The 19,240-nt window shown below is 33.5% G+C and overlaps 1 protein-coding gene across 1 annotated transcript; it reads left to right on the forward strand.

Moving 5' to 3' along the window:
* The first annotated feature begins 15,616 nt into the window (after positions 1-15,616).
* LOC140867039 (BURP domain protein USPL1-like) lies at positions 15,617-16,885 on the forward strand. Its single transcript, XM_073272108.1, has 2 exons — positions 15,617-15,769; positions 15,863-16,885. Exons 1-2 carry the CDS (start codon positions 15,722-15,724, stop codon positions 16,613-16,615), a joined length of 801 nt encoding a protein of 266 aa, XP_073128209.1. The 5' UTR covers positions 15,617-15,721; the 3' UTR covers positions 16,616-16,885.
* The last annotated feature ends 2,355 nt before the right edge of the window (positions 16,886-19,240 follow it).

A 19,240-nucleotide genomic window follows, 5' to 3' on the forward strand; every position in this document is an offset into this window, starting at 1 on the left:
ACTCGAAATACTTAGCACAAAATTGATCCTACAACGATTAGAATAACACTTCGGCGTTTGTGCTTCGAGTTCCTTGATCAAATCTTGAGCGTGAAAGCTTTGAGCATTCTCGTAAAATAGCAGAGCGTTTTTCGCGTGAGTTGCATACTCTGATCGATCAAGATCTCTATTTATACCCTTTGGATTGCCAACGTTCATAAATTCAAATTGTTCTTCAGATAGGGTTTAAATTATTCCCGTTGGATTTGTCACTATCATCAACGAATTTTGGAGCCGACATTCCCTTGGTATCGCGGCACTACCTTCTGCAGAGTTGTCAGAGTACGGATGATCTTATCCAAAAATGGCAAGGTAGTAGACTGATGTGGGTAAACTGGTGCAGTCAGTTTGGCAAGTGTAAACTTATGGATTCAGTTTAGCGAGGGTAAACTGATGGAGTCAATTTAGCATCCCTTAACCAGTTGAGTGATGGAGTCAGTTTAGCATCTCCTAACCAATTGAGTGCGGTCGTTGATGGTGACGTAGTTTAGTTCCGAATATCAGTTTAGCGCTTCTTAGTTGCTCAAATGGTTTGGCTTTCTTTTTAAACTTTGTAAATACCAAAACTAAATTTTCCAACAGTATTAAACTACTATATGAGCGGGATATGTCTGACGTTCAAGTTGCAACAGATTCTGTATTGGCAGTGCAAGCAGGCACAACTAATGAAGAAAATTTTGGTTATGTGGGTTTATGTGCTGAGGAAATCAGGGATCGACTGAAGAAACCAGTAATCTCTGAGCTTATTCATGTTCGAAACACGACTAATAGAGTGGCACATTGTTTAGAACATTTTGTTTCTTCTTCCCATCCATCATTTGTTGGGTAAATGGTGAATTTTCTTCATAGTTGGTTCAAATTGTAATGAATGATTCAAGTTAATAATATTTACAAGTTTTACCTTGCATTAAATTAGTTTTATTTGACTACTCTCTTAGCAGGAAAATAAATGTTTGCTCTTTCCCACCATATTTCGCTCGGATGAATTCTGGTATCGTTGCGATTCATTTTATTGGAATGATTTTTCACACACTAATATTCGATTTTTAATAAGATTTTGGTTTTATTTATTGCCCAATTTAATATAAATATATAATAAACATATCTTTCACTTTGATTGATTCCATGAGACGTGTCAATTCTACCTATATTTACAATAACGTGTTATATATTAGATTTATAAAGTAAAATTTATCATGGATAACTCAATTAGAATATCCATCTTACAAAATTTACATGTAAGACCGTCTCACAAGAGTTTTCGTGTGATTTTATATAGCGCACGAGAACTAATTAATACAATAACGAATTTAGCTTAGGTCAATCTTGGATTATAGTCTACCTCAATTTTTCTTTGGAAAAAAAAATCTTTTATGTAAGTTTTTTAATTAGCCCACTAAAACCTACCATTTCCACACTCAAAGCTCAGCCCCGCGCATCCTTAAATATTATAAGACGTACACAATTTGATAAAACAAAACAATGTGATGTTGTTTTTGTTATACATATTAGCGTCTTTATGCACGCGATGCACGTATACATATTTAATTTTTTTGTTTTAAATAATTATGTATTATGATAATAATTTGTTAGGACAAAATATAATTTATTATGATATGATAGTTTTATAATATTTATTTAATAAAATAGATATGCATTAAATAAAAATAGAATGCTTTTATAATTTGATGATGAAGTATATTTTTATTTTTCAAATACACACAAAGTCACCCAAATTGTCATGTATAGCACGTTTTGATCCATCAAATTTATTTTTTTTACTTATGATAAAAAAAATTATTTCAATTTGCTCAGTTTTATCATCTTAATTCTCTTTAATAGAGTTAGCGCATCTTGAGCACCAACATCATACCTTTATTTGAGATATGATCATATGAAGTATCAATCAATTTCCTGATTTCGCAGAAATTAGCGAGATTGTTAAAAGGATCGTTTAATAGAAAAAACATAAATTATTTTATTTGATATATTTACTTTGAAAATTGGAATTGTTATATATCCATTGTAACTGCAATTGTAGAGAGCGTTTTTTGAGTATTGAAAATTATTAAAACATCACTTTGTAATCGGATGAAAGATAATCAAATAATTATTTGATACTTTATGTGTTTCATACAGTTGATAAGAAAAATATTATTCATTATTTTCAAAATATGAAATTTATGAGAGTTTTATTGTAAAAAAACATATAAAGTTAATATATGATATTTATTGTACAATTTTTTAAATCTATTGAATTCGCCCTCTCTGATCGAAAATTCTGGATACGCCACTGTGTGTGTGTGCGCATATATACATATAATTATACAATTTTTGGTAATGATATAAAATTTATTACAAAAAATCTAAGTTCACCACAATTTTAATTCCTAAATATACATCCTTGATTATCAATATCCATCTACTTGAATGTCAATCCCCATGAAAACGATCCAAACTCAACCCGACTATAGCACAACATTGACCTAATTCACTTGCTACTACTGGCATGTTTTGCTCATCACTTTTATACATGCACTATACGCATGCATTTAAGTGGGTTGACTATGTATAAAGCAAACTCCGAAAAGATGTGGATGGGAAGCTAGCTTAATTATATATATATGCACTTGGGCCATTTAGTGGGAAGCTGAATTTTATTATGTACATCACTACATCAGTACTGCCTCCAATGCTAGCATATTAATATACATAAAAAATTGTATGTTAATTAATTTTTATGTTATTTTTAAAATATACCGACGTGGTTTAAATATTGGATTATGGCAAAATAATAATTATAGTAATTAAAAATATTTAAAATAAGATAAGATATTAAAGATAAATTACAAATAAGTTAGTTACTCTACATTTTTTAAATTATAAGTATTGTATAGATGCTGATATAATTGTAATTTTCATTAACACTTAATTAAATAGCAAGATATTATCAAAACATATAAATTTTATATTCCTTGGAACGTTTTCTCCTTCTTTTTTTTTTTCTTTTTTTTTTTTTGGAAAGCATCATCCTTCAAACTTTAATTCTTCGGTGTTTGTTAAATCCAAGAGCTTAGCCACACATAGGAAAAATAGTCAATTTAATTTTTGAAGTCGTCATTTTTGTTTTGTTGAATTATGTAACTTTGTTTGTTTTTTTTAAATCATATTTCACTGGAATGTTGATGTACGTGTGATACTAGGCACATAATCTATTTTTCGAATCCACACAAGCATTGTTCATTGTCACATCATCATTTTTCGAAGCTACATCAGCGCTCCGATGAAATAAGATTGGAAACCAACCAAACGCAAAATTACAAGACTAAAACATAACTTTGACAAGTTCAAAAACTAATATAACACTAAGGCTGCGTTTACTTGGCTTGATAAACCTAGGATTTAATCCAACCTTATCCCTTGTTTAGTTACAAAAAGTTAATTCTCCACAAATCTGAAAGTCCTGTTATTAACTTTTCGACAGCATGCACGCAGCAACAGAGACGATAGCGGGCCGAGAGTTTGACTCTCTATTTTTAAGAAAACTTTGTCCGCCTAGGTGTTTACGGGTTGATCAAACTGTTTCCCAAGATAGAACGCTATCTATCAACTTCAATTAGTAGCACTAAGAACACTTGAAAGTGTTTAAGAAACTCATAATCGAAATGTATGAGTATGCAAGAGAGAAAGATGAAGGGGATCGGTTAACTCGTGCCCGGAAACGCAGCGGAAATATAAAAAATTTTAATAAAAGAAATCCGAGCACTTGTGTAGTATTCAAAAACTCAAACAACCATAGGGTGTTTAGAATTTTACCTATCAATCTCAAAGATTGATTTATGGCTTCAACTAAGTTGATAAACAACTAGGCTCTTGAAAAGGGTAGACTCAATCTACAAGCTTCCAAGAGCACTCCTTGCTCAAAATGGATTCAACACTTCGAGCCTCCGAATTAGGTCCACGACTAGACGATCTAAATCCGCTCTAAATATGCACTAGAATATTTAGAGAATTTTTCATTGAGATATCATTTTCATCTCCCTTAAAATGAAAAGAAAAACTTGGAGAAAAATAATGGAGAGGGTTCGACCACTATATGGTGTAGATAGAATGGAATTGTGAATGTGTGTATATAATTATTATGGAAAAGGATTAATTAGGCACAATTAAGCCATGCATGGAAAAGTGCAAGTCATGCATGGAAAATTGTAAACTATCATCCAACTCTTCAAATTCCATCACACACAAACATATATATATATATATATATATATATATATATATATACACGCCCAAAATATATATATATATACATATATAAATATATATATTTAAATGTTTTGAACTTATTTTAATTAATTATTAAACCTAAACTAATTTAAGTTTAATAAATTAATTAAATTCAACTTAAACTCATTCAAGTACACTAGTAACAATAATTATATAACACTATTTTATTTGAGCTCTACTAGACTCAATAGTGTTTAATTATTTGTACATTAAAATGTCAACTAGTGTTAAATTAAGGGAAAATTGCTTTTTTGGTCCTGTATGTTTGTCACTTTGCGATTTTGGTCCTTTATATTTTCAGATTGCAGTTTTAGTCCGCTATCTTTATTTTTTTGGCAATTTTAGTCCTTTTTCCGATGTGGCGCTGACGTGGCACAAATTCAATGCTGATGTGGAGCTGACGTGTACAGTGCCACGTCAACATTTTCGAAGAAAAAGGACCGAAATTGCCAAAAATCGAAACATACAGGACTAAAACTGAAATGTGAAAACATAAAGGACCAAAATCGCAAAGTGACAAACATACAGGACTAAATTTGCAATTTTCCCTTAAATTAATTCAACACTTGAATTAATTAACTAAGTTCAAAATAATAGTTTAAAAAATCACCATTTTCATAAACTAATTATTTTAAGTCAACTTTTAATTTTGAAACACATTCACAAATTAAAAGTTACTTATTCCATTCATTCTCCAATTTAGAAGTCAAACTTCTAATTTATTTTACTTATAAACTCCTTTATAAGTTGTTCAACACATTGAACTTATTTTAATCTCAACGGGATCTAGAAAGCTAGTACTTGTGTGACCATCAATGGTTCACTGATACAACTAGCAGTGGGTTCACATCTCCATGTGATTCGGGATCAACAAGTCCCTTATATGAGCATACCCTATATAAAGCTCCATTCTTATTGATCAACACATTGATAATAAGAACGTCAGAAAACTCAAGTCTGATAGTACCCAACCAGTCATATAAATGTCTAGCAGCATCGCTTACATGACTCCCTAGGTATCAAATGATAGTGCCTACAAGAACCAATCAATTATGGTTAGCGTACAGTACGGTCCCTTCAACTCATATATCCCGACCGATTCAACAACTATTGGTTTATCGAGAGTTGTCATTGAATCGATAACTATGTGTCATGCCGTAGTTGCATCGAAAGTGTAATTCAAGAAACTTCTTTCTTAATTACCACTTACTCTGATCAGATATTTCAAGCTACGTATGCATGATATAACATAGGATATCCATACCCATAGGTAAGCGGTGAATCCCCGACTACAATGCATTGACTCCTATATGTTTCGTCACAACACCCAACATTGCCACCTACTGACCCCAGATGAGTCGGTAAACAAGTCAAAGTGAAGCACTAGCATATAGAGTCTCTATGTTGTCCCGGGTCATAAGGACTAATGGTGTACAACCATAAACTAGGACTTCTCCACTCGATAAATGAGAACCACTTGGAAAATCCTTTAGGGAGGGTTGTTCAGTGCACTCTACAAGGAGCACCTATTTGCATGCTTGGACATCTCCATGTTCCCTACCAATGAAACATGGTACTCACATTGCAAATACTAGTCTCAAGCTCGAGCGGCCTTTATCCTTCTTTATGGCGGCTGAATCGACTAGGAACAGTTTAGAATATACATTATTCCAAATATGAGTTTCATGATAGTCATCACATGACCATCTCATATTCTTTATACTATTTGTATATTCAAGGGCTTTATCTATGCAGCTAGCATGGGTATAAAGATAAAGATGTGCCAAATTAAATAATATAAAATATTATTAAAATAAAGATTGTCATACAAGAGTTCTCTCAAGAACCATCGGCCAACACATTGGCTCGACGGGCACCTACTCTAACAAAAGAGAGAATCAGAAATGATCGAGTTCAAATGGAGTCAGACGTGAGTTATTTATAGGCGTTGAAAGACTGCCTCGATGAGTTGAATCATTTCAGACGCACTGGTTCAGTCGAAGTGGTGCACTGGTTCAGGCAAAGGGGCGCACTGATTCAGGCCGAAGAGATGCACTGATTCATAATGGACCCAACTCTTCAGACAGAATATTTAATTTTATTTATTTATTTTCGAAAACAAAACAATAAATAAATTGTTATTTCATCCAAAAAATTAAATATGTGTCAAAGAGCCAGCCCAGCCCACGCCTGTGTCCGTGCCAAGCCGACCGGTCGGACGGACGACGGCGGCGGTGGTGCGTGCGTGTAGCTAATGGTTCGAACCTAGCCTAGACTAGGTCCGCTTCCCTTAACAAACATGGGTACCCCTTGGGGCCCCAACCCCTTGTCCCCACTTATGATATATATGGTGTTATTCATTCCCACATTTTACCAATGTGGGATAATGAGCATTAATCTCATTCAACCAATCCAACTTGTTTCTTAACAATTTTCCAACAATCCCCCACATGAATGTGAATTTATGCGAATATGTATGCATATGCGAAAAGAGAGTTTCTTGCGAAAAATTATTGCATGGGGAGAGGTAGCTTGCGGCTTTGAACCTTCCTTAGTGAAATACTATCGGATTTACTAGGCTGCCTAGTGAACGTGATGTCTTGAACTATTCAGCCGTTGATGTAAACCTAGACAACAATATTCACACAAAAAATTTTCTCACACTTTATTTGTTCTCATGGTTTTGTCCGTTTTGGCCCTGGACAACATCTTGGATTTCTAAGTGTTTTGTTGAAGCGGCCCATCTTCACACTTAAATAGGTGACCTCCTATTATATGAGTATCCTGCCATATCCTATTTCTTAAAGAAATATAGTAATCATTAAAAGTTTGTTAAAACTTAACCTCACTACTTGCACAGGTTGCACTTTTATCCTAGGAATGAGAATAGAATGAAGTTCTAAGTGCAAGAGAACATTCATAACTTGATTTTCCCATTGAACCAAGATCTTGGGATCTCCAATCTACAAGGTGGGTTTCCGCTATGAATATTATTTAATTTTGTAGGTTTTAATCTCATTCCTCTTGATAAGCAGTTTACTTGATCTTTCCCTAAACTTTTTGTTAACAATCCGCTAAGTTATCTTTTGATTTTACATAATCAACTGCGATAACACTATTTGAGATCAACTGCCTAATGATGTTATGTCTTCGACGTATGTGTCTTGACTTACCATTATACATACTACTTTGTTCCCTACATATAGCCAACTGAATATCGCAATGTATCATTATTGTTGGCACTGGTTTCGTCCAACACGGAATATTTTCAAGAAAATTACGAAGTTATTCCTCTTCTTCTCCCGCTTTGTCTAAAGCTATGAATTCCGATTCCATTGTTGAACGAGCTATACACGTTTGTTTAGAGGATTTCCACGACACAGCTCGTCCACCGATGGTGAACACATATCCACTTGTGGACTTCGAGTCTTTTGTGTCTGAAATCCAATTTGCGTCACAATATCCTTCAAGTACAGAAGGATATGTTGCATAATGTAATCCATAGTCCATTGAATACTTTAAGTATTTAAATACTATTTCCAATTCTTTCCAATGATCATGACTAGGATTACTTGTGAATCTACTCAATTTATTTATCGAGTAAGCAATATCAGGACGAGTACAATTTGTAATATACATTAAACTTTCAATAATCCTTGCATATTGCTATTGAGATACGGGTTCACCTTGATTTTTAGATAAATATAAATTTAAATCTACGGGTGATCTTACCGGCGTAACATCATACGCATTGAATTTCCTAAGTACTTTCCAATATAATGAGATTGTGTTAGGATAATCTTCAGACGTTTTTTTAATCTTAATTCCTAAGATAACGTCTGCTTTTCCCACATCTTTCATATCAAAATGTTTTGTCAACATTTTCTTAGTATTCGTGATGATATTATGACTACTACCCATTATGAGAATGTCGTCTACATATAGACAAATAATACATATGACTTAGGTGTGCCCTTTATACAAACACATTTATCACACTCGTTAATCTTGAATCCATTTGACATCATTGTTTTGTCAAACTTTTCATACCATTGTTTAGGAGTTTGCTTTAGCCCATACAATGATTTAACAAGTTTGCACACTTTATTTTCTTGACCAGGAGCTATAAAACCTTCAGGTTGTTACATATATATTTCTTCTTCCAACTCACCATTTAAAAATGCCATCTTTACATCCATTTGATGAATTTCGAGATTATTTAAAGCAGCAATCACTATAAGTGCTCGAATAGAAGTTATTCTTGTAACATGTGAATATGTATCGAAGAAATCCAACCCTTTTTTTTGTCTAAATCCTTTAGCCACTAACCTTGCTTTGTATTTTTCAACAGATCCATCAGCTTTTTATTTTCTTTTTAGGATCCATTAGTATCCTAAAGGTTTGCTTCCCGGTGGGAGATCTACTAATTTCCAAGAATGATTTTGCATGATGGAATTTATTTCGCTATTTATGGCCTCTTTCCAAAGTGGAGCGTCTGAACTAGATAGCGCTTCTCTTAAGGTCCTTGGATTATTTTCTATAGCATAACTAAAAAAATCAGGACCAAAAGTTTTAGCTATCTTAGCTCTCTTACTACGCCTTGGTTCTTTACTTTCATGAGTTTCCTCATTAGTGGATTCATGAACTTTTTTGGAAGAGCTTTTTTCTTTTCCTTCTTTACAAGGAAAAACGTTCTCAAAAAATGCAGCATTCCTTAATTCAATAATCGTAATTTCATGTATATCAGGAATCACTGGCTTGTGCACTAGGAATCCATATGCACTACTGTTGTTTGCATATCCAATAAAGATGCAATCTAAAGTTTTAGGTCCAATCTACACTTGTTTTGGCTTTGGTATTTCTACTTTCGCCAAACACCCCACACTTTCAAGTATTTGTATGAGGGCTTATTTTCTTTCCATAATTCGTAAGGAGTTTCATTCTTATTTTTATGTTAAATTTTGTTAAGAATATGATTTGCCGAAAGTATCGCTTCCCCCAAAAAATTTTGGGGTAATCCAAAACTTATCAGCATGGCATTCATCATCTCTTTTAGAGTACGATTTTTCCTTTCCGCAACACCATTAGATTGTGGTGAATAAGGAGCAGTTTGATGAATAATGTCAGATTCATTGCAAAATTCTTCAAACGGAGCAACATATTCACCTCCTCTATCAATACGAATTTTCTTGATTCGTTTTCCAAGTTGATTTTCAACTTCATTTTTATAAGTTTTAAAAAGTTCTAGAGCTTCATCTTTGCTTCTCAACAGAAACACGTAACAGAATCTAGTGCAATTATCAATGAATGTAATAAAGTACTTTTTCCCACCTATAGTTTGTACAAACTTTAAATCACAAATGTCAGTGTGAATTAGTTCTAGAGGTATCGTACTTCTTTCCATTTTGTGAAAAGGTACTTTAGTTAATTTAACTTCAACACATACATCACATTTGTAGTTTGAATCAATCTTAGTCTTTGGAATAAGATTTAACTTTTCGAGTTTTCTCAAAGTGTTGAAGTTAACATGTCCTAATCTAGTATGCCATAAATTAAAACATTCAACCAAATAATTCAAAGCATTAACTTTATTACTTTCAAACTCGCGAAGTACAGTCATTACATTCATCTTGAACAGTCCCTTTTCTATATATCATTTTCCTAGGAACTGTCCATTTTTCATGATTACAACTTTGCCGGCTTCAAACACTATTCTAAATTCGGTCTTGACCAGTCTAGAGTCCGATACAAGATTCTTTCTTATGTCCGGAACATGAAGGAAATTGATGAGAGTAAGATCCTTTCCCGAAATCATCTTGATCACCACTTTGCCTAAGCCAATGATGTTGGAAGTTGCATTGTTACCCATATAGATTTGTCTTCCACTTATAGGAGTATACTTCGAGAATAACTCTTTGTCAGCACAAACATGTCGTGTTGCTCCAGTGTCGATATACCATTCTCTTGGATGATCAACCATGTTAGACTCGAAGGCTACTGCTTACAGATCTATTTCAGACAAGTCAATAGGCACAGATTTGTGTTGAACAACATTTGCCCGGTACTGATTGTCCTTCTTCGGTAAGCGACAATCCTTGGCCTTGTGGTTCGTCTTCCCACAGTTCTAACATGTTCCTTTCCAATTCTTGTTCTTTCCTTGCTTCACATATTTCCCAAAATGTTTCCTTTTATTCGTAGCGTTTGACTCCACCAGGTTTGCCTTTGCTTCCATCGGCATCTTACCACCTTTGATCTCTGCTTTGCGATTGTCTTCCTCAATTCGCAGCCTAACGATCAAGTCCTCGAGCCCCATTTCCTTGTGTTTATGATTCAAATAATTTTTGAATTCTTTCCATAAAGGTGGTAGCTTTTCGATTAGCACAGCAACTTGGAAGGATTCACTGATCATCATCCCTTCAGCCATTATGTCATGGAGGATGATTTGGAACTCTTGCACTTGGCTAATCACCATCTTGGTATCAACCATCTTAAATTCGAGAAACTTTCCGACTACAAACTTCTTTGTGCCAGCATCCTCGGTCTTGTACTTTCTCCAAGGAATCCCACAATTCCTTAGCAGTCTTGGTTGCAGAGTATACGCTATACAACGTATTATCCAACCCATTCAAAATGTAGTTCCGGCACAAGAATTCATTGTGAGACCATGCATCAAAAGCAGACCTTGCTTGTGTGTCAGCATCCGGTGCCGGAACAGCAACAACTTCTTTCAAAAACCTCGCAAGATGAAGTATTTTGAGGTAAAACAACATCTTTTGTTGTCATGTCTTGAAGTCAGTACCAGAGAACTTCTCAGGTTTCTCGGCATGCGCATTAGAAGCGGCAGGGGCCGTGACAACCGGTGTAACAGATGGTGGCAGCGTAACAGGGGGCGGTGGTGGGGGCGTAACAGAGGGCGGCGTGACATTGGTAGATGGATCAGTAGCCATCATACAAAATTTGTCTTAAACTTTTTATTAACTTTTCAACAGCATGCACGCAACAACAGAGACGATAGCGGGCCGAAAGTTTGACTCTCTATATTTAAGACAAATTTGCCCGCCTAGATGCTTACGGGTTGATCAAACTGTCTCCCAAGATAGAACGCTATCTATCAACTTCGATTAGTAACACTACAAAATCGAAGCACTACAAACACTTGAAAGTATTTAAGAAACTCAGACTCGAAATGTATGAGTATGCAAGAGAGAAAGAGAGAATTAAAAACGAGCGAGTTCAAATGAAGTCAGACGTGAGGTATTTATAGGCGTTGGAAGACTTCCTCGATGAGTTGCATCATTTCAGACGTACTGGTTCAGTCGAAGTGGTGCACTGGTTCAGGCCGAAGAGACGCACTGATTCAGAATGGACCCAACTCTTCATACAACATATTTAATTTTATTTATTTATTTTCGAAAACAATAAATAAATTGTTATTTCATCCAAAAAATTAAATATGTGTCAAAGAGCCAGCCCAGCTCGTGCCAGTGCCGAGCCGAGCCGAGCCGAGCCGGTCGGATGGACGGCGGTGGCGGCTCGCGCGCGTGTGGCTAATGGTTTGAACCTAGCCTAGCTAGGTTCGCTTCCCTTAACAAACATGGGTACCCCTTGGGGCCCCAACCCCTTGTCACCACTTAGGGTATATATGGTGTCATTCATTCCCACATTTTACCTATGTGGGACAATGAGCATTAATCTCATTCAACCAATCCAACTTGTTTCTTAACAATTTTCCAACAAGTCCGTCATTCAACCCTCATTTCACGTGATATCTCATCCTTAAAGACTTTCTTTTCTCAAGGTATAACTAAACCTGATCTATATTTGTGGAAAAAGTTCCACATAAAACCTAATCTACCTTCCCTTGATTTGTTATTTTTATGCTTCTTTATAACTCTATATTTGGATTTTGTTTATGGATATCAATAACATATTATGTTTATTTTTATCTAGAGAATATTCATGCTTATAGAAGTTTTTAATTGTTAAATTAATTTTTTTAATGAAATTTTAAGTTTCAAAATTAATTACAACCTTACTTTATTTATGGCTAAAAAGTTAGTTTTGTTTCTTGTATAGCATAGTTTATCATATTATGATGCATGTGGTAAATGTTTTGAATTGTATTTGATATATCATATATCATCTTACTTTCTTCGTACACGAGAGGAAGATTTTTTTTATTCAATTTATCAATTTTATGTAACTATGAAAAATACATATTTTTATACTCAATAATTTTGTAAAATGAAAATGTATTACATGTGAATCAATAATAATTTAAAATATTTCATAATAATTCAATCCAAATTTTATGAATACAAAAGTAAACTTAAGATTATTTATCATATGTTACTGTTTATCCATTATTATTCTTATTCCACATTTTTTAAAGTCATTTTAGCCTAAACATACATGACAACTTACAATACCAACTTAGCTATTTTCCCGTCGCATATATGTCAAAAGAAATCTATATTATGGATTCATTTATCTTTTCGTTTTTAGGTAATTTCATACAATAAATTTTCGCCCACCCATCTTATCCAACTTAAAATTTTAAATTTTGCCTCCTACTATCATGCCAAAGTCACTACCAACGCACTCAATTGTCGACGAACGATATTTTACACACTACAAATATTGTTCAGTCAAACTCTCCATCAGTGCGGTAGTACAATACGTATCATTGAAAAATAAATCTACCATCAAAGCTAGATTATAATATAGAGTTGGAATTTTTTAGAAAAGCATATTGTGTACACACACGTATATATACGTCTATATATTATATTCACATGAAAAATATTCACATAATTTTAATACAAATATAATGAGACGTGTCTAGATTTAATTTTTCAATCACATATATACTGTTAAAAATTGGACTTGGACCTAACCCACCTAAAAAACTAGCTCAAGCTAAAAGAATTATCCTTTGTCTATATTAAGAGCTCTCAAGATATTTACCTAACCGATGTGAGATACAAATTAACACCCCAACATATACGACGATCTCATTTATATATATTTATGAGACGAATCAACTCAATCCATATAAGATCAAAAAATAATATATAGTTTTGATATAAAAAATAATATTTTTTTCATGGATTTGAGTATAACATACAAAATTATGTAGAGACGATTTCACAAGATTCATGTATATGCAGTTATGCACACACACCCATGTGTGTGTGTGTATATATAGGTATATATATGTATGTAAATGAATATTTCTAGTTGCTATATGCAAGTTGACGTGAATTGGATGATAGTTTAGTAGAGGAGAACAACCTGAAAGTTGACTTAACAAGCCAACATGACATAAACAATTAGGTTCTTTAGTTTTTTTTTAACAGTCTCACCCTTTTCAAACATTATAAAAAAAATATATTAGTTAATCATGTGTCCCAATCTATGGTGGCATCACATTGCACAAAGTCAAATGAATACTAAATCTACCAAAACAAATATTTTAATGTAGCTCACAGGAATATTGGCCTGCAATATAAAGCATATCTCAAATATTTTTTTCAACTTTTTTTAATATAATTTATTGATAGATTGAAGTGTGGCCTAGGTATTGTTTTTGAATTTTCAAACAAATAATAATTCACCTATATTCCGGATATCATATCGGTTTTCATTTATTTCTCTGGTAAAGTCGAAAGCATACATTGATGCCATCTTTTGACTGGCAAACAAAATCCTTATTAATTGTGTGTGCGCATATATTTGACTTTTAAAAAATAAAATATTAATTTAATGATTATGAAACGTTGAAATTACTAAGAAGTGTGTGTGTGTGTGTGTTAATTTTTTTTCGGAGAATATACTATCAATCAATTCATGTTCTTAATTTATAATCTGTTTTTTTTTTTTTAATTAAGCTTATAATTAGACCATTATTGTTATTCATATTTAGTGGCATAACCCGAATATTCTATTATTTATTTAAATTTTCCTCACAAAATAATAAAAAATAGTAAGTAAAATTAAATTGTTTAAAAAAAGTTTCTACCACGCAAATGCCGAACTTTGGCCCTATACAAGATACACCTCCATTTACATTAAAACCAAAATCTTCTGGAAGTAAATGATTTTAAGCTTTAAGATGTTGACGTATGCACAGAAAAATTACTTTATAAGCTCAAATTATTTATTTTATATAATTTAAATTTTAACCCGATTTTTCTTTTAGCAAAAAATTGAAAATTCATTATAGTTTGTAACATAATCGTTGAATAATATCTTTAATTAAAGTATATTTCCCCACGAGTTGTATCAGTATTTCCTTGTTAGATTTTTTTTAAAAGAGTAAATTTTAATTCAAATTGTAATCAAGTTAACAAGAACTATAACAAAAACTGTACTTAAGTTGTTGGATTCCGATTTCACCTCCCTTCGTAACCAGAACATCGATTTTAAAAACCATGGTCAGGCTATATCTATTTCCAATAATGACAACCCATAATCACAACCGCAACCACAATCACAATCAGAACGTTTGGTGTTGCTCGGGTAAAACCCCGAGTTAATGTACTAGTCTACAAATTATTCTATTTAATTACACCAAACTTCATATAATTACTTGTCTACTTCACCAACTCAACAGAGCTTATAAACATCAAACATTAATATAAAATAAATTAAATGATAACAATAATTATTAATCTTTAAAATTATATATTGCCATATTGATGTCACCCCTTCATGCGCTCTTAATAATTAACAAGAACTATAACAAAAACTGTAGTTAAGTTGTTGGATTCCGATTTCACATCCCTTCGTAACCAGAACATCGATTTTAAAACCATGGTTAGTTGGGCTATATCTATTTCTAATGACGCGAGAACCAGCAATCGCAACCGTAACCACAATCATAACGTTAGGTGCTGATCGGGTAAAACCCCGAGTTAATGTATTAGCCTACAAATCATTATATTTAAGTACACCAAACCGAATAAGTCATATGCAACAAGCTCATTTTTAACATTCGTCTACTCCACCAACTCAAAGTGCTACACATTAAAATTGTGGGGTATGCTTTGGAGCATATTTTCCGCTGAAATATTGTGGAGGTGCTTTGGGGGTTGGTCATGTTGCTCACTCCCTCAGGTCTCTGTCGCTCGTGCATTTCTCTCGATTTAACCTACACATAAGTCAATTGACGACTTATATGAAATGGGGTCTCTTGAATATCAACTCGTTTAAAATAATTAATCTTTAAAATTATATATTGCCATATTGGTGTCACCCCTTCATGCGCTCTTAATACCACTTGCTCAATATTTTATTATAGCAAGACTTTCACATAATCCCTCAATCCAGAACAGAACCCAAATTAAAGTAAGAATACTCCAAACTTGAAGAAAATTAGAGGAAGACGTACATGGCTTCCCAGTTGGCTTCTCTCATCTTCCTCCTGTTTTCGCTTCAGGTAATATTCAAATCCGTGATTATTTCGTTCCTGATTTCCGAATTCCACAGGTCGATGTTTCGTGAATTTTACTGAAGCCCCTTAATTTTGCAGTGCCGTCTCCAATTATCCCAAGCCCACGTGAAGAATATTATTTTCCGCAGACATGTACCCATGAAAGAAAATCCAGGGCTGGATCCTGAAATGAAGGTGTTTTTTCATCACGATGATCTCGTAATGGGGAACAGGATTCCCATCTATTTCCCCAGAAAAAAAGACCCTGCATCTGCGTCTCCCCATTTTCTTTCCAGGGAGGAATCCGAATCCATCCCTTTCTCCACATCCCAGCTCCCCGAGATTCTCGATTTTTTCTCGTTTCCATCTGGCTCCGAACAAGCCAAAGCCATGAAGATGACGCTTCACCACTGCGAAGCCAAGCCCATCACGGGCGAGAACAAAATCTGCGTCACCTCTCTGGAATCCTTGTTGGATTTCGTCCGCTCCGTTTTCGTGAAGTTCCGGGTTTTGAATACCGATTACCTGGATGAATCGATCTCCAGTTTGCAGAACTACACGGTACGCGAGGACCCGTCGGTGATCCCGGCGTCGGAACTGGTGTCGTGCCACAGATTGCCGTACCCGTACGCGGTTTTCTACTGCCACGCTCAGGCGGGAGACAACGTGGTTTACAAGGCGTTGATGGACGGGGACGACGGCGGTAGAGTGGAAGCTGCGGCCATTTGCCACATGGATACATCGGAGTGGGATCCCAACCACGCCGGGTTTCGGGTTCTGAAAACTCGGCCCGGCGCCGCGCCTGTGTGCCATTTCTTCCCGGTTGATAGCCTCGTGTTCATTCCCAAGTGAAGTAATTGTTAATCAGCTTGTACTAGTAGTTACTATATATGTGGTACTTCAAAGCTTTTACAAGTGATCCAAGTGATAATAAGATTGGGTAAAAAGCCCCCAACTATAATTTTGATGCTTTGATTTCTAATTCATACGACACCATGATTGAAAAATATGGGTCATTGTATCATTTGGGCTTCTATTCATGCTTGTTGTATAGTTGTATAGATGAAAAAAAATGTTTGTTTCTCTTGTTCAAAAAGAGTGCGCGCGACATTGTTTCATTAATGTTATGGTGTATTAAATTGCAAAGTACTATGGTGTTAGGATTGGAAAATTTTCATATGTGACAATTGCTTAAACATTTTTTGCTATATTAGCAGTTAATTTCACTTGTTAAGTTTCTATTGGTGTGTTAGTTTTCTAAATATGTAAATTAACACACATGTCAACCAATGATTGGTGTAACATATATTGTTACATCAGTTTGTCACAGAATAATTTTTCCGGCTAGGAACAATGCGTTGCTTTAATTCAAGAAAATAAAAGTATACAACCAGATCTGCAAATTATTCTCCTTAGTTAAGAAAAAGGTTGATCCCGAAGGGCACCTCATTCCACATGAGTCAGATGCTCATTCACTCATGCAAAGGTTAAATCGAGGGATGTGCACGAGCGGCAGAACCTTGAAGGAGGGAGCAACATGGCCCAACCCCCAAAGCATACCCCCACAATATTTCAGCAGGAAATATGCTCCACACGATGATCGAATCCGCAACGCTGGAGAATCTCTTTTCACGTCACCTCAGGCCTTACCAACTCGTCTATGCTATGTGGGAAATTATTCTCCTTGGTTAGAATTAGATGAAATGGTTTGATTTGGAGAAGGAATTCATGTAGAATCTTGAACTTATTTCAAATATTTGATTCGGAATAAGAGATTTGAGAAATCCAAGCACATCCTTACATAAATCAAATAAACTAAAGGATAAATTTGAAATTCATCGCGTACGGAAGAAATGGTGGAGAGTTACCGTCCTCTTAAAGCCTAGTAATTACATCACATCTTTGATAAATTTAAACAGTTTGTAACTATATATACTTTAATGCATTGCATTTATCTTTAAATTACATTAAAAAATAATTGGTATTATTCACTTTTTGTTACTCCAATGTTTGTTAATACAAATGATTGTAACAAGAAAAAAATTTACTTGTTGCAACTGGTTGTTAAGAATTATGAAAAGAAAAATAATATTTCTGCAAGTAAAAATTTAATTGTTTTTGATATAATCTTGTCGTAGGTCTACTATACATCATAGACCGAAAATATGTTTTTTTTTTTTTTTAAACAAACCGAAAAGATGTTTCATCCAAAAGATTTATGTATTGAATAGTGTAACCACGTAGATTGATAAATCAGTCTTTATTATTTTTAAAATTCAATTTGGAACACTTATATCAAAATACCCAGCGCCAATTTTCAGATCAATCCTTTTGTAGCTTCTATATATTAATTCTAATACATATATACAACAAACCAAGAGAAAAATATGAGTATTTAAAAAAAATCAATTAATGGTATCAAATTATTCTATTAATTGTTTGTATTATTTTGAATAATAGATTAATATAACCGTTAAAAAAAACATATAAGGAATTATTAGATAAAATAAAAAGTATAATCAGTTTTAGATTAGATAAAATACTATGAAGTTTGTCCCGATGTGTTTTGTATATTTTATGAATTTGATTTAGTTATATTGAATTGAATTTTTTAGTAATTAAAATTAAATTTTTGATAATTTTTTTTTTAGATATTGAGGTTCATGAATATTATTATCAATTTAGAGACAAAAGGTAAATATACTGAAATTATTAGAGGCCATGCAATATACTATATAATAAAAATATATATACTATATTATTATCAATATGGAACAAAAGTAAATGCAGTGTCCATGCACTTGAAAAAAAATTACTCAACTCCGAAAAAATTAATAAATTACAAATTTTAATAACAGTATTATATTTTTATCTAAATATAATTTTTTTTATTTATTAAATTGATTTATGCTCATAAAAGCTCGTGATCTATGAATATATTCGTTAAATAAAACTCAAATTCGGTTTTATTATAAACAATAAAATCCAAAATTCAAGGGTTCAACTCTGCTCGACTCAATTGCATTCCAACATTGGGGAGAATATTGGATTTTAAACTATTCCCCAATTTAACCAAAGTTTTGCTAATAATCTCTGTAATATCCGGTATTTAAATACGTAAATCATCTTATTCACTACCGAAAGCTACTTCTTGTACACTAGCACTTGAAGGGGGTGGTTCGGCTACCGGTTTCGTCATCTTTTCGGATAGAAGATGCATGCATAATTAGGATATTTAATTATTTAAATTTGTGATTTATGGGTTAAATAATTATGTGAATTATTTGTGCATGATTTAATTTATTTTTTTAAGCATTTAACCCATAATTAGTGATTTTATGATTTTTAGTATTTTAATTGTTTTGATCGCGTAGACGGGACCGTGGACGGACGAGATGACAACTTTCCTTAATTTGTAATTTCGGGATTTTTATATTTTTAATTTAAGTTATCAGATTTTAACTTTTATTTGGAGTT

Source organism: Henckelia pumila, chromosome 4 (assembly GCF_033568475.1).
Source record: "Henckelia pumila isolate YLH828 chromosome 4, ASM3356847v2, whole genome shotgun sequence".
Taxonomy (NCBI): Eukaryota; Viridiplantae; Streptophyta; class Magnoliopsida; order Lamiales; family Gesneriaceae; genus Henckelia; species Henckelia pumila.

Coding starts and splice junctions, on each gene's coding strand:
- LOC140867039 (XM_073272108.1), top strand. CDS start 15,722: ATGGCTTCCCAGTTGGCTTCTCTCATCTTCCTCCTGTTTTCGCTTCAG. Junction 15,770..15,862: donor TCCTCCTGTTTTCGCTTCAG/GTAATATTCAAA, acceptor TTAATTTTGCAG/TGCCGTCTCCAATTATCCCA.